Source organism: Marmota flaviventris, chromosome 4, assembly GCF_047511675.1.
Source record: "Marmota flaviventris isolate mMarFla1 chromosome 4, mMarFla1.hap1, whole genome shotgun sequence".
Classification (NCBI taxonomy): Eukaryota; Metazoa; Chordata; class Mammalia; order Rodentia; family Sciuridae; genus Marmota; species Marmota flaviventris.
In genome coordinates this window covers 87,038,887-87,054,166 of record NC_092501.1, presented here as the reverse complement: position 1 = coordinate 87,054,166, position 15,280 = coordinate 87,038,887, and the positions used below count along the sequence as shown (strand labels likewise).

At 34.6% G+C, this 15,280-nt stretch overlaps 1 protein-coding gene across 3 annotated transcripts in view; it reads right to left on the bottom strand.

Annotated features, from left to right (window-relative positions):
- Micu2 (mitochondrial calcium uptake 2) overlaps positions 1-15,280 on the bottom strand; it is a 111,702-nt gene that overhangs the window by 31,887 nt on the left and 64,535 nt on the right. The window contains exons 5-6 of one of the 3 annotated variants that reach the window (XM_027941592.2): positions 7,922-7,969; positions 6,779-6,861 (exon numbers count right to left, since the gene is read on the bottom strand). In XM_027941592.2, the coding sequence (XP_027797393.1) occupies positions 6,779-6,861; positions 7,922-7,969 (131 nt within the window). The remainder of the gene's footprint in view (positions 1-6,778; positions 6,862-7,921; positions 7,970-15,280) is intronic. The other 2 variants (XM_027941593.2, XM_071611333.1) reach the window with 2 other exon arrangements.

The window sequence follows — 15,280 nt, the reverse complement described above, 5'->3', positions numbered from 1 at the left end:
GAAAATGAAGTATGTAGAGTTTAATCTCTGGAATAAGATACAAAATCAAAAAGAAAAAAATTCTACTGAGGGTTTTTATATTATTTAGTAATAACTCTAGCAGATATATTTAGCATGATAAAATTATAAAACACCATCATATTAAGAATATAGCCTTTCCTACCCAAAAGGACCACCTAAGGAACAATTTATAACTGTAAATAGACTTGTCTCTAATCTATTGTTTAGAGAAGCTGCATTTAAACCCTGGCACTCATCCCACATAAGCAGATGAACCATCTATCAAGGTAAAGATTAAATGGTTAACTACTACTGGCTTTGATCACTGTCAGCTACGTTTATTATTACTTGACAGAGAAAAATTCATGCAGATTGCTATTATTTTATGAGTTCTTGGGATAAAGAAGTAAGCAATACACTTGCAATGTAGTTTTTAGATGTGGATATTAATAAAATGTATATGTAACCACAAAATACAAAAATAACAAACTGAGACAGTTTGTATTTTAGGACAATATCATGGGACTCTGCATTAATATATTTCATTATTTTCACATTTGCTGTTCAAATCACTTTGTTACATTTATTTTGTGTGTGTGTGTGTGTGTGTATGTGTTTTGGTACTAAGGATTGGATCCAGGGTGCTTAACCACTGAGCAACATCCCCAGACCTTTTTTATATTTTATTTAGAGACAGGGGTCTGAGTTGCTAAGTGTCTTGCTAAGTTGCTGAGGCTGGCTTTGAACTCACAATCGATTTGCCTGCCTCAACCTCCCAAGCCACTGGGATTATAGGCACACACTACTGCGCCCAGCTTCCATTTATGTTTTGAGTATGAAAGTAGTTCTTATGACTTTTTTGGCATTTATGGTGTGGAACACATAAGTAAAATTTACGGGGGAAGCATTCAGATATATTAAATAACCCCTGTTCTTTATGCTTTTCTGATCTGAAATGAACTGTTTCTTTCAAAAACATTTCAAATATAAGATGCTACATACTTAAATTTACTAATATAAGGATTGTGGAAGTGAGATCACTATTCAAGTAACTAATATGAATGTAATTTTCTTCTCAATGCTTTAAAAAAAACCCCTGACATACATATCATACTCTATGAGTTATCAAGCTTAGTGTTTCATTTCTATGATCAGCAAAAAGAACCTTTTACAGGCTTACAAGATTGACTTTCATAACTTTAAACTTAAAAAAAAAAATCAGTGATGTATCCTAACATATTATTTTCTTGTTTTCTTAATTATGAGCTGATCCTGAGATTTTTCAAACATTTAGGGAGAAACCAGCCATGTTCAGAAACTGTTCTATAACTGTATTAAACTGTTATGTAAAAAAAGGTTTTGAAAAATCTTAAAGTAGGTATGAGCAGATGCAGAAGCTATACACTAAGGAAAGACGGTGTACTGAAAAGGCACACTAACACTGCTGTGTGAACACGGAAACAACATACCCTCCACTGCCTTTTTTTCTCAGTTTAATGTTTAGTACCTCTTTTATCTATAGGCTTACGACTGGGCCTCCTCTTCCCACCAAAACATTTGTAAAGTGCATCAAAACTGTAGTCTTAGTTAAGTATGGCAGTAATATCTGGGGCTCTGCCAAGTCCACTTTATAAAATTACCTCTAATTTTATTAGTCTGTGGATATAAGATTTCGCTCCCTAGGCCTGTCTTTCTCAGGAATAAAACCAGAAAGCTCACCCAAGTCTAGGGAAATTAATGGTACGCACAAATTCTAACAGGTTAATTAACCTAAAAGAATCTCACCTTTATGCATTATGATCTTTCCATATGAATTACCTCTACCTGAATAATGTCAAAAATCTGTTTCTTGTCCCTGAAGCCCTGAGATAACTAGAAAGTAATGGTACTGGTATTTCAGGTTCAGCTTGTGCAAACACATCTTTTTCCTTAGACTCAACTTAGATAACTCCCTTTAATTATTAGATATTGCAAAAGAGTATTTTTTTTATCTACAGCTACCAGTTTTGGACTTCCATTCACTCCTCTTCAGCTCTTTGTTTCTTGGTATTCATCCCTACCACTCTTTTTGAAATGATTCTGTAATGCTTCCTACTGACCTACAAAATTTAAGGGGCTCTCTACTCAGTCTCTATCCTATTAAGCCACTTTTAAAAGAGTTTAGTTTAAAAAAAATTTTTTTTTTAAAGTTGTAGTTGGACACAATACCTTCATTTTATTTTTTTATTTTTATGTGGTGCTGAGGATTGAACCCTAAAAAGAGTTTGTTTTTAAACACTCTTTTTTTTTTTTTTTTTTGTTACTCTTTTCTTTCCAAGATTTGATTACCCTCACTCTGCTTACTATTTTGTTCCTTGTTGATTTCAGCTTGAACCTTGTAAATGATACTGTTCCAGGACTGGTCTTACTCCTTTTCATTGTACATTCTCTCACTTTGAGGCCATATAGTCTCATGATTTAATTACCACCTCTATGAAAATGTTTCCCAGTCCTGGCTGAATTCTTGGTGAATCTCCAGTCAGTCAACTATATTTGTTTCTCTATAGGGATGTCCTACTAGTTTATCAAGCTTAACATTTCCAAGTTCAGAGTTAAGATCTTTCTCAACCCAGTGTTTCTTTGAATTCTCCTTCAAATGAGGTAGGTAGACATTGAGGAAAGAGCAGAGTTCTAAAAGTGGATGCCCTGGATTCAAATTATGGCTGTAATATTGACTGCATATCAATTTGCTCATCTTTATTTTGTGTATGTCAGATACAACCAATCCTCAATCAAGTACGACTCTTCTCTTTGATAAATGAGTGCTATCATTATTCCTAGTAGGTAGTCTGGGAAAAGGATTGCCTACTAATTTTGCTTTTCCCCTCATTAATCTAAATGGAAGCCAGGTCCTACAGAAGCTATTCCATAATAACTCCTGATTGTATTTCATCCTTCCCAAAGTTGTAAACTCTACTATTTCAATAGCATAGGGAGGCTCCTTGCCTTCAATCTCATTTAATTCATTTTCCATACTGCAGCCAGAGATGGATTTTGGAAGACTGTGATTAATTCTTAATTGTTAAAATATTAACAAAAGTGTGATTAACTCTTTATTGTTAAGTCTGTAATAACTGTCTGCTGGTTTTTCCTGACAGTACAGTTCACATGAGAGATCCTACTTCTTAGGTATAAACAGCTGAAAGAGGTTCACACTTTAGCTATGCTGTACAAAAGCAGCAATGCTGCTACAAAAGTTTCAAATTTTGTAACACTAAAATCTCCAAGAGAATATAAATAAATAATAATAATGTTCTTTCTAATCACTCTTCATATTTTTCTGCTTTCTTCAGCATGAATGCAATTGAATTCAAAGATAAACTTATGTCTGTCTAGTATTTCCTTTCCTCCTTACTTTTTGAGTATTATTTTTTTTTTTACTTGTAGTTCTGAGTAAAAGCCATAATATCTGAAATTCTTGGTTCTTTCCATTTAGTCTACTCATATATGTATATTCAACCCTTGAAGGAATTCTAGGCTGCTTTTGATAGGATAAACTTTATTCACACTGCTTCTTTAGCAATATCTACATTTACTAGCATTTGCTCACACTGACTTTCTAATGAAACAAATATTTTCACAACCATATCTCTTACATATATTTTTGAATACATTCACATATTCTTCAAGTAGTTAAACAGTATGGTTTTCTCTATAGCCTTCTACTAAATTTAACTTCTACCACTTTGAGAAAATGAATTCTGTAATAAGATTACTACCTTTTTAGGGGGACTGGGGCCGTAGCTCAGTGATAGAGGACTTGCCTCGCATGTATGAGGCTCTGGGTTCAATCCTCAGTAAAAATAAAATAAAAATAAATAAATAAAGTTATTGTGTCCATCTACAACTAAATATATATATATATATATATATATATATATATATATATATATATATATATCTACCTTCTTATCTGAATAGTACAGTGAAACTTCATATATCCAGAGGTATATTTCATGTAACTTCAATCCAATGGAATTTCTTAAGCTTTCTTTCTTAAGCTGCAAACCCAGGAGTACAAAAATCTTTTTAGCATTTAGAATGGTTGTCATAAAGGGCATGTAATAAAATTTGTGTAAAAATTTTTCTCAGTCTATAATCTTGAAGTAGTTCTGACCAAAAGAAATATAAGTTTTCTAAGCAATTATACTACAGAGGAAGGATTCCAAGTTCAAAGCCAGCCCCAGCAATTTAGCAAGGTCATAAGCAACTTAGTGAGGCCCTGTCTCTAAATAAAGGGCTGGGGATGTGGCTCAGAGGTTAAGTGCCCCCATAAGCCCCAGTACCATTCCCTCTGAAAAAAAAAAAAAGAAAGAAAGTAAAACAAACAAAAAGGTGAAACTAATTAATTCAGATTATTATTTCATCAAATATTAATATAAAAACAAGAATATTTTACATTTCTTTCCTCCTCCTTCCAAAGCCAATATATATTGTATATTTATAGGATGTCTCAATTCAGATTTCCACTGGAAAAACTTAAATCTTTATTTAGATTTTATAAAATTTACAATTGAAAAAGTAGATTCACATACCCAACTTGTTTCATACTAAGTTTCCCAATAACTAAAGTAAATGTCAGTGTTTCAATTTAAATTTTAAATTAATTAAAAAATTAAAAACTCAACTCTCTCAGCCATACTAGCTTCATTTAAAAGGCTCTGTGCATTTAAAGCTGTTGGCTAATCTCAAGCAGGTTTGCACTCTGGCTCCTGGCAGTTAAGCTTAATATTTGTGTAAGTTTTGTGTTTGCACACCAATTTGCTTACTGAATTTGCCATTATAATACTGCTCTTATAAGAGTTGATTTTATTATTACTGTAAAATAATATGTTTTTCTGGAAACACTAGAAAGTTGGAGGCAGAACTTAACTATTTGGAGACATTGAGACATTGGATTTCTTTTGTGACCTATACCAGAGTGGGGCTGGGATGTAGCTCAGTGGCAAAGTGTTTGCCTCACATTCGCAAAGCCCTGGGTTTGGTACCCCCAACTCCTGTTCCAAACCCCCCCCCCCAAAACCCAAAAACCCAAAACCCAAAAAACAAAACAAAAAAGCCCCAAACCACCTGATACTTACACAAACCAGAAGAGCCTGAAATGAAAGTGTTAAGCAGAGAGACTATAATTTTTTTTTGAAGAGTGATATAAACTCCAAATAAATAAAATTAAGTCTCTTAGGTCTGGCAAGGCTCTACGTTAGAGAAGCACAGCATTATTATCTGGCCCTACCTGACCACTCTGCAGTGCCAAAGAACATGCTGAGATTTCTGCACCTGGTCCTGTTTTAGGGGGCAACATCGTGCTTCACTGAGTTTATGTTTCTTGGTTAAATATGAAAGTTCTGTGTCTATTTTTCAATCCTTCCCTTGTCCCACCTCTGTGTGTGTGCATAGGAGGCATTTTAGTTTCTTCCTATCTGTAGCCCAATCTTAAGTAACACAACTGCTTACATTTCTGAGAAATGAGACTGAAGAGAGGTATTTCTTTTCTTTTTTTTTTTGTGGTGCTGGGGATTGAACCCATGGCCTTGTACAGGCAAGGCAAGCACTCTACCAACTGAGCTATATCCCCAGCCCTGAAGAGAGGTATTTCTGAACATTATAGTTGTGTGATAAAGGTACATTGCTAAAAAAGTGCTTCTAATTGGTTAGGGTAAGATTATACAGGCAGGAAAAAAAATATAGAAGTCTACATTCAGATTGCTTTGCATTACAGTTACACATAAAAATGAAATTCATTGTGATATATTCGTATGTACATACAGCATAATTTGGTCAGAATGCAGTTCCTACCCTTTCCTATTTCTTCTCCCTCCCTCTCAATCCCCTTTAACTACTTCAGTGTTCTCCTATTTTGGTGAGATTTCTTTTGTTAAAATTCCTTATGCATATGTGAGAAAATATTCATATTTTCTTGACTATCTGAATATGGCTTATTTCACACATCATGATGTGTTCTACCCATTCACTGGCAAATAATATAATTTAATTATTCTTTATGGTGGAGGCAATCTCCATTCTGTATGTATACTAGATTTTCTTTATCTATTTATCTATTAAGGGAGACACCTAGGCTGGTTCTATAAGTTGGCTACTATAAATTGAGCTGTTGTATATATTGGTATGCATGTAACACTATAGTATGCTGATTTATGTCTTTTGGATAAATACCAACAAGTGGAATGGCTAGGTCATATGGTCAGTCCATTCCTAGTCATTTGAGGAATTTCTATACTGCTTTCCAAAGTAGTTGTACAAATTTGCAGTACTATCAATAATGTATGAGTGTACCTTTTCCCCCCTGTCCTCTCCAGCAATGAGTGGGATGACTTCAAATTAAAATGCTTCTGTACAACAAAGGAAACAATTAAAAAGAGTGTGAAGAGAGCATCCAAAGAATGAGAGATCTTTGCACCTCCTTCTCATATAGGGCATTAATATCCAGAATACATTACAGAATTCAACACTGAAAAAAAAAAAAAACACCCAAATCAATAAAGGGGCAAATGAACTAAAACAGATCTTTCCCAAAAGAAGAAATGCAAATGGCCAACAAATACATGAAAAAACATTCAACATTCTTAGCAGAGAAATGCAAATCAAAACTACACTAAGATTTCATCTCACTCCAGTCAGAATGGTAACCATAATTTTGATTATTTTAGAAATGAAAAATTATTGTACAAGTATCAAGTGTTTTATGAAAATCTAAAATAACTAGCAGCTATTTACTTACCTTAAAAAACTCCTTTTTCTCAATCATCTCATTGCCATCTGCATCTAGCATTTTAAAAGCAACATGAAACCCAGTATGAGGTTCTGCAATGAAGTAAAAATGAGTAATTATGTAAATGTTGGTGAAATGCAAGCTATCTGCAGATAATGCTCAAATCTGAAACAAGCCATCTGAGACTATATGAGTAAGTGCTTAAACTGAGAAAACAATGTACTCTTTCTCAATTTTCAAAGGTGGATATTTGGTGTGAAGGCTTTGCCCCTGCTTTGTCTAGCACTTTTTTCATGGGAGCTTCTGCTCTACAGCTCTGCCTTTCAATGCAAAATTAACTGAGAACTTTATTTCATTAGCTTATTTATTTATTAAGGATTTATTTATCTATTTATTTATTATTATTTACTTATTTATTAAGAATATAAGAACTTTATTTCTTATATTCTTATATTTTCTTGGCTATATTACTAATGATGATTACTTCTCTTTCTCAGAGTAGTTTTAAAAAAAAATCTTTTAACTTTGTAATCCTTTCAAACTCAAAGAAATATTGTAAAGATAGTAGAAGAGTCCTCACAGATTTGCTACCCAGCTTTTTCTAAAGCCAACATCTCACATAACCATAGCACATTTATCAAGATAAAGAAATTAATATTGATATGCCATATGAAATAAACTAAAGACTTTATTTGAATTTCATGTTGCCCCGTTCCCCACACTTATGCTACTTTTCTACTCTAGGATCAAATATCATGCTGCATGTAGTTGTCATTTGTCCTTACCCTTCTCCATCTGTAGAAGTTTCTCATTCTTTCTTTGTTCTCTATGACCTTCACACTTTTGAAGAGTACTGGTCAGGAATTTTGTATGTAATGTCAGGTGAGGGTTTTTAATGTTCACAAGTGAAGGTTAACTATGACTCGTGTGTTCTACAAGGCTTCTATTTAGGAAATAAAGTTCTGGGATGCCATGGTGCACGGGAGGTAGAAGGGATAATCTAATATAGTGTTTACATTTTGTAGATATAGAAGCTAAAGTTAATGCACCAGTATTTTTTAATGATTAAGACATAAATGTCAAACTTCAAAAATACTGTTTGGTAAGAAGAGAGAATTCACAAGATTGCTGTAAAAATTACGGGATACTTACTAGTGAGGATTGTAAGCAAGAAAAGATACTCAGTATACGAAATTAGCCCTGAAAGACAGAAAGTAAAAACATACTAAGAAATACATTTTAGATGGCTTAATAGTATCCTCATGGAGGTGTTAATAATGAAACTTCATCCAAGTAAACAACAACAACAACAAGACTCCCATAATTTTTACTTTAACTCTCCTAGACATAGAGGGAAAATTTTATAATAGTGTTGAAATACAGTCCTCCTGCTTGGAGCGGGGGGAAAGACCTGTTTTATCAAGTTACTAGTACAGAGGATGTGAGAACTGTCAAGCAGTGTTCAATTAAACACTATTTCTGAGTATCTCTATGATGGTGCTTCTGGTTGATATCAGCATATGATTAAATTGGTAGATTCAGTACAGTAGCCTGCCCTCCCAGATATGGGTGGGCATTATAATCTGTTCAACAAAAAAACAGAGGAAGAAGGAATTCAGCTTTTTCTCTCCTAAGCTCAGACTGAGGTTTACACTATAGATTCCCCTGATTCTCAGATCTCTTGGCTTGGACTAAGTTACACATCCAGCTGTCCCAGGATGACTCTATTTTTTCCCCTTTAGAGGTAGGTGTTGACTGGCCTAAGTCAATCACTGATTCTTGTAATGTAGAAACAGGTAAGTAGCTCTGGCCCAAGCTAGTGAGGGGGGTATATTAGCCTGGTGCCAGAGCCTGGTTTCGGCACAGGCCATGATCTAAGATGGGTCACTCAGAAGTTATCATAGGATTTCTGTTGAGAATGCTAGATCACTGACTTATGTAAGAAAGTTCTTAAACTTAGGAACGTTGAGGAGATGAAGAGAGTACTTGAAAACTGCCACAAAGCCAGCATTTCAAAAAGGAGAATGTAGTCATTTTTTAATTGGCAGGCCTGAATAAGGTTTTCACATTTGTCCTATAGTTTCCAACATTATAGGAAATTTTGATGATTACATGTCCTCCATAAAATTTTACACATACCTCTAACTTCTCTATTTCCTACAAACTGACACTTAGATCCAGAGGTGTGCTGAGATTCAGGTTTTTTTTTAAATATACTTTTTAGTGCCAATGGATCTTTTATTTATTTATATGCTGTGCTGAGGATCAAACCCAGGGCCTCACACATGCCAGGCAAGTGCTCTACCCCTAAGCCACAGCTCCTGAGATTCAGGTTTGATTTTTGTTTTTGTTTTTTTTGTACTGGGGACTGAACTCAGGAGCACTTTACCACCAAGCTACCTACAATCCTTTTTGATTTTAAGAGATGGTCTTGTTACCTTGCTCAGGGGCTTGATACATTGTTAAGCCTGGTCTTGAACTTGTGATCCTTCTGACTCACCCTTGGGAGTTGCTGGGATTATAGCCTGCGCTACCATACCCAGCAAGAATTCTTTTTGGCGAGAATTCTTCAGAGATGATAATTTATATTTCCATTAAGAGACCAAAACACAGAAAATGCTATATACCACTAATATGTACTATGTTAATCAGTTTTTCATTGCTTTAAGCAAAATATCTTAGAGGAAGCAAAATTTGTTTTGACTCATAGTTTCAGAGGTCCATGGTCAGGTCAGCCTACTTCATTGCTCTGGGTCCAAGCTGAAGCAGAACATCATGGCAGAAGGGTATGGGGGAAGAAAGCTGCTCATCTCATGGTATTCAGAAAGTAGAAAAAGGTAGGAGCCAGGGGTACAAGATATAATCTCTAGGAGAATACCCACAGAGACCCACTTCTTCAGCTATGCTCCACCTCCCTATAGTTCCCACTCACTTAGTCTGTTCAAATTAGGATTAGAGTACAGATCTCATAATCATCTAATCATTTTACTTCTGAACACTCCTGCATTAACACAAATCATGTTCTGATAGTAACAGTTAACAGTTAAGAAAAAATGTGAAATCATTTCCAGATTTAGATAATCATAGATACTGTAGAGGAACTAATTTTTAAGGTAATCTTTGAATGATCCAATTGAGGAGAGAAGATGGGTTAAAAAGGTTTTTTTGTTGAGATGAGGTCTCACAAATGTTGCAGTGACTATATGACCAATGTAATTCTGCAACCTGTACAATCAGAAAAATGAGAAATTATATCCCATTTGATTCAAATGTATGAATTGTCAAGATCATTGTACTGTCATGTGTAACTAATTAAAAAAAAAAGAAAAGCTAGTCTTTTTAACAAATGGAGCTGAGAAAACTGGAGATATATATATATATATATTTTTCTCTCTTACCCTGCACAAAAGTCAAATCAAAATGGATCAAAGACTTAGGAATTAAACCAGAAACCTTGCAATTAGAAGAAAACATAGAGTGCTGGCATTGACTTCCTTAACGAGAAACTCAAGAAAACTCAAGAAATAAAACCAACAATAAATAAGTGGGATGCCATCAGACTAAAAAGCTTCTGTATAGCAAAGGAAACAAGAGTGTGAAGAGACAGCATACAGCATGGTACAAAATTATATCAAGAATATATATCAAGGATTAATATCAAGAATATATAAACTCAAAAACTTTAATACTTAAAAAAACATGTAATGAATAAATAAGCAAAAAGAATGAAACAGACATTTCTCAAAAGACAGAGATGGCCAAAAAATATATGAAAAAATGTTCAACATCTCAAGCAATCAGGGAAATGCAAATCAAAACTACACTCAGTTCATCTCACTCAAGTTAGAGCAGCAATAACCAAGAAAACAAATAATAATAATATGCTGGTGAGGATGTGGGGGGAAAGGTAAACTCATACATTGTTAGTGGGACTGTAGACTAGTACCACCACTCTGGAAAGCAATATGGAAATTCCTCACAAAACCAGGAATGGGTCAGGCACAGTGGAGCATGCCTATAGTTCCAGTTAATTTGGGAGACTGAGTAGGAGGATGGCAAATTCAAGGCCAATCTCAGCAACTTAGGGAGACCCTGTCTCAAGAAACAAAAACTAGGAATGGAAACACCATATGATCCAGCCATCCCATTCCTTGGTATTTATCAATAAGAACTAAAATCTCCATAGTATGTGTTACAAACCATCTCAATGTTTATAGCAGCACAATTCACAAAAGCCAAATTATGGATCAGTCCAAATGCCCATCAATAAATAAAAGGATTAATAAACTGTTGTATATATACACAATGGAGTTTTACTCAGCCATAAGGAAGAATGAAATTATGGCATTTTCTGGAAAATGGATAAAAACAGAGAACATTATATAAAGTGAAATAAGTCAGTCTATGAATTTGTTGAAATGAAACTAACTACTATGTATACCTATAACGCTCTAATAAAAAATATAGATACACACATACATACAAGTGTTTTGGGGCTAGGGATGTATCTCAGTGCTATAGTGATAGAACACCTGCTTAATTAGCATGTAATTTGATCCCCAGCATCACAAAAAGAAAAAGTTGTCAAAAGGAAGTGTTTTGATAAAAAATAAAAATCAGATGATGATAATCCATGTTTTATTATGATGTTATAAACAGCTGATGCATTACTTCCAAAATTTACTAAAACATTACTGCTAAATGGATTTGATTTTGTTGATAATACCAATTAATCCTAACCTGGGAAAAATCTATATAAATTACTGAAAACTTTTAATTAAAAATATTAAAATAAAATTTAGTCCTTATGCTTTCATTACACAGAACCCCTAACTAAAATTGCATTCTGAAATAGAATAGTTTACAGTTAGCATATAATTAGTTTTAGATGAGTATCCATTATTTTCTAGAGAACATTTAGGCAATATACTGGGCAACCAGGAATATAAAAGTGACCGCATAAATTTTTTGTCTCTGAGAATTTATGATTTAATTAGCAAAGATTAGTATAGCAAAATGCAAAAATGAGAAAGAGCACAAACTCTAGTAGATTTGGATATCAGTTTCAAAGAGTAGGGTAGCTACTGAGTAGGAAGGTGTTTAATGGGTGATGGGAGTATGGATGGTGTTCCATATAAAAGTGACAGGCAGCACATAAAGGCACTACCAGTATTTAGGAAGGTTAAGGCACAGGAGAGGGCTGTATGGGTATTTCTTTTCTGAGTAAAGGGTGCTTCTAAAGTCTCTTAATCACTTACCTCATGTTATGTTTTGGATATGGAATAGCCCTCAAAAGCTCATGTATTAGGCAACAAGCAATGTTTAGAGGTGAAATTCTTAGACTGTAAGGACTGTAACCTCATCCATCAGAGGACTAATCCATTTGATGGATTAATAATCTGAATGGACTACCTAGTGATAATTGTAGGTAGGTAGGGCATGGCTAGAGGAAGTAGGTTACTGGGTGTGTGGCCTTAGAGACTATATCTGTCCTTGGTCTCTTCCTCTCTTGCTTTCTGTACTTTTGAGCCACCATGAAAAGTTGAGCAGCTTTTCTCCACCATTCCCTTCTGCCATTAATTTTATGCCTGTAAACAGTCAACCATGGATTGAGACCTCTGAAACCAGGAGCCAAAATAAATCTTTCCTTCTCTAAGTTGTTCTCGCTTTGTATTTTGTTCAGAGATGAAAAGCTGACTAACATACCTCAAATGCTCTTTTCTTAAAATGACTTCAACTTTCAGTTTTTATTTTATGAACGTTTCTTGAAAATAATTTTTAATAGAATTTCTAAAATCTTATTGTATTTACATAGTGTTTTATACAATAACTACATCCAGTTCTAATATTCTGCCATTAGATGAAAACTATCATAATGCTCTCCTTGTCCTTCCTTCCTTCAGGAAAAATAATTATAAAACAAATGATTGTTTATACTTCTATCCATAAAAATTACTCAAGCTTTCGTAACCAGTAAATATCTTTCTTAAAATCTCAGAACATTGTCAGAAAAGTCATGAGACAATACCTCAAAGCCATAGCTTTAGAATTTTGGATTTAAAGAATGTGCTACAAATTTACCTTGAAGTGCCAAATTAATAAGAACTTCCTAGAGCAAAGCCTTATAAAATCTTTAGCAACAGAGATTTAAAAGGTACTACATATTTTAGTTTACAAATTCACTAACAAAAGGTCACGATCCAGTAAATATTAAGTCTTACAAAAAAACAATAGAAATTATTTGTAAAGTGCTAGACACATGGTAAGAAAACTAAGACTAATTTGCCCAAGGTTACATAGGTAATAATGCTGAGAATACAAATCAGGCTTAAAGCTCATCTACTTAATCATATTTTTTTAGGGCTATGTATCAGATATTACTAATATTTAAAATATCTTATTAAATTGCTGACTCTAAAACACCTACCTAGTCTTCATCATTACATCCCAGACTAAATCCCAGTAAATTCCTATTGTAAACAATTTAGGAGTCAAACTCTTACAGTATATAGTGATACTCTGGTGCTAGGACTGAAAGGAATGAGGTGAGGTGAAGTGTGGCATGGTGTAAAAATGATTAGTTTTTGAAAGAAAATAATACATGTAGAATATAATTATATTCTATGTAGTTCACTAAATAATGATGCACTGAAGAATAAAAGAAATGGCTATTTATCAACAAGAACTGTAATTAATTGTCTTAAGTATGGAGTTTTACATTTTGTCATTGTTTTCTTTCTCTACATAGCACTATGTGATATTTTCACTTTAAAACTGTTGATTTGAGAACATGGTAAATATTTGAAATAGCTGTAAAAATTGTCTACATTCAATAAAGAGTTATGAACCATTGATTTAGAAATTACATTTGTTTCTTAATTCTTCATTCCTTCTTCAGACAACAGGAGAGACTATTACCTGTTATTGCTTTATCATTAACCTTAGGTGAACACCTTTTCTATACTTGTGGAATAAAGAGAGGTTGTATTAATCAGCATTTAGCCACCATGACTGAAATGCCTGACAAAAACAACTTAGAGGAGGAAAGATTTATTTTGGCTCATGGTTTCAGAGGATTCTATCCATAGTCAGCTAACTTCAAGGCAGAAATATTGTGACAGAATGGCATGGTGAAAGAAAGCTGCTCAGGTCACAGCAAAGGGGAAGAAGGGGATTGAAGGGGAAAGGGGGAGAGGAAAGAAAGGAAGGATGAGAGGGTAGGGATAGGCCAAAGAGAACACAAACCCTTCAGGGCAAGTCCCCAGTGACCAACTTCCTCCTACTAGATCCTACCTCCCAGTAGACCATTCAGCTATCAATGGATCAATCCACTTGATTATCAAATGAATTAATCGACTGATGAGTTCAGAGCCTTTATAATGCAATCACCGCCTAAAAGCCCCATCTCTGAACATTTGTGATTGGGGACTATACTTTCAACACACAAGCTTTTGGGAAGACATTCCAGATCCAAACCATAACAGGGGTCTTTAGATAAGAAGTAACATTATAGCTGGGCATGGTGGTAAACCCCTGTAATCCCAGTGGCTAGGGAGGCTGAGGCAGGAGGATTGCTAGCTCAAAGCCGGCCGCAGCAACTTAATGAGGCTCTAGGTAACTCAGTGGAACCCTGCCTCTAAATAAAATATGAAAAAAAATGGGGATGTGGCTCAGTGGTTAAGTGTCCTGGGATTCACTCCCCAGTACCAAAAAAAAGCCAAATGATAATCAAGTCTCATCATCGAAACCAAACCAACATTCCTTCAGATTTCTGCTCCACACCAACACCTACCTTCCAACTCCTCTGCTCACAGGTCTCTCAAGGGGTCTGTATTTAATTTTTTTTAACATCCCCACTCACTTTCTCAAAATCCTGAAATATGGCTTCAGATACCATTCCCTTACTGATCTGTATTTGCTAACGGGTCAAGCACTTCCAGCTGCTATATCCAATGGGCAGTTCTCTGTCCTAGCTTATTCAACTTCATTAATTTACTTATTTGACAGCTCCTTCTTTAATATGTTCTCCTCTTGGCCTCTGTGGTAAAATTCTCCTGGTTCTCTTCTACTTCTTGGATCTCCTGGCCCTGGTTTCTTTCATGAGCACTTTATCGCTATCTATTCCCTTATATGTTGGTGCACCTCTGAGGCCTTCTCATCTTCTTTAGACTCATGTCTCATCCTTACTTTTTTTTTTTTTAAAGAGAGAATTTTTTTTAATATTTATTTTTTAGTTATCGGTGGACACAACATCTCCGTTTTGTATGTGGTGCTGAGGATCGAACCTGGGCCGCACGCATGCCAGGCGAGCGCGCTACCGCTTGAGCCACATCCCCAGCCCTCATCCTTACTTCTCTTATTCCACCTCATCTCTTCTCTCCAGTTTTTAATTAACAATGATGTTTTAATAATTTACCTTAAATTGTTCAAAGAATGAGAATAACTTTTTCATTTTGTTTTATTTTTTTAATTAATTTTTAATTTTTATTTATTTATACATACATATATATT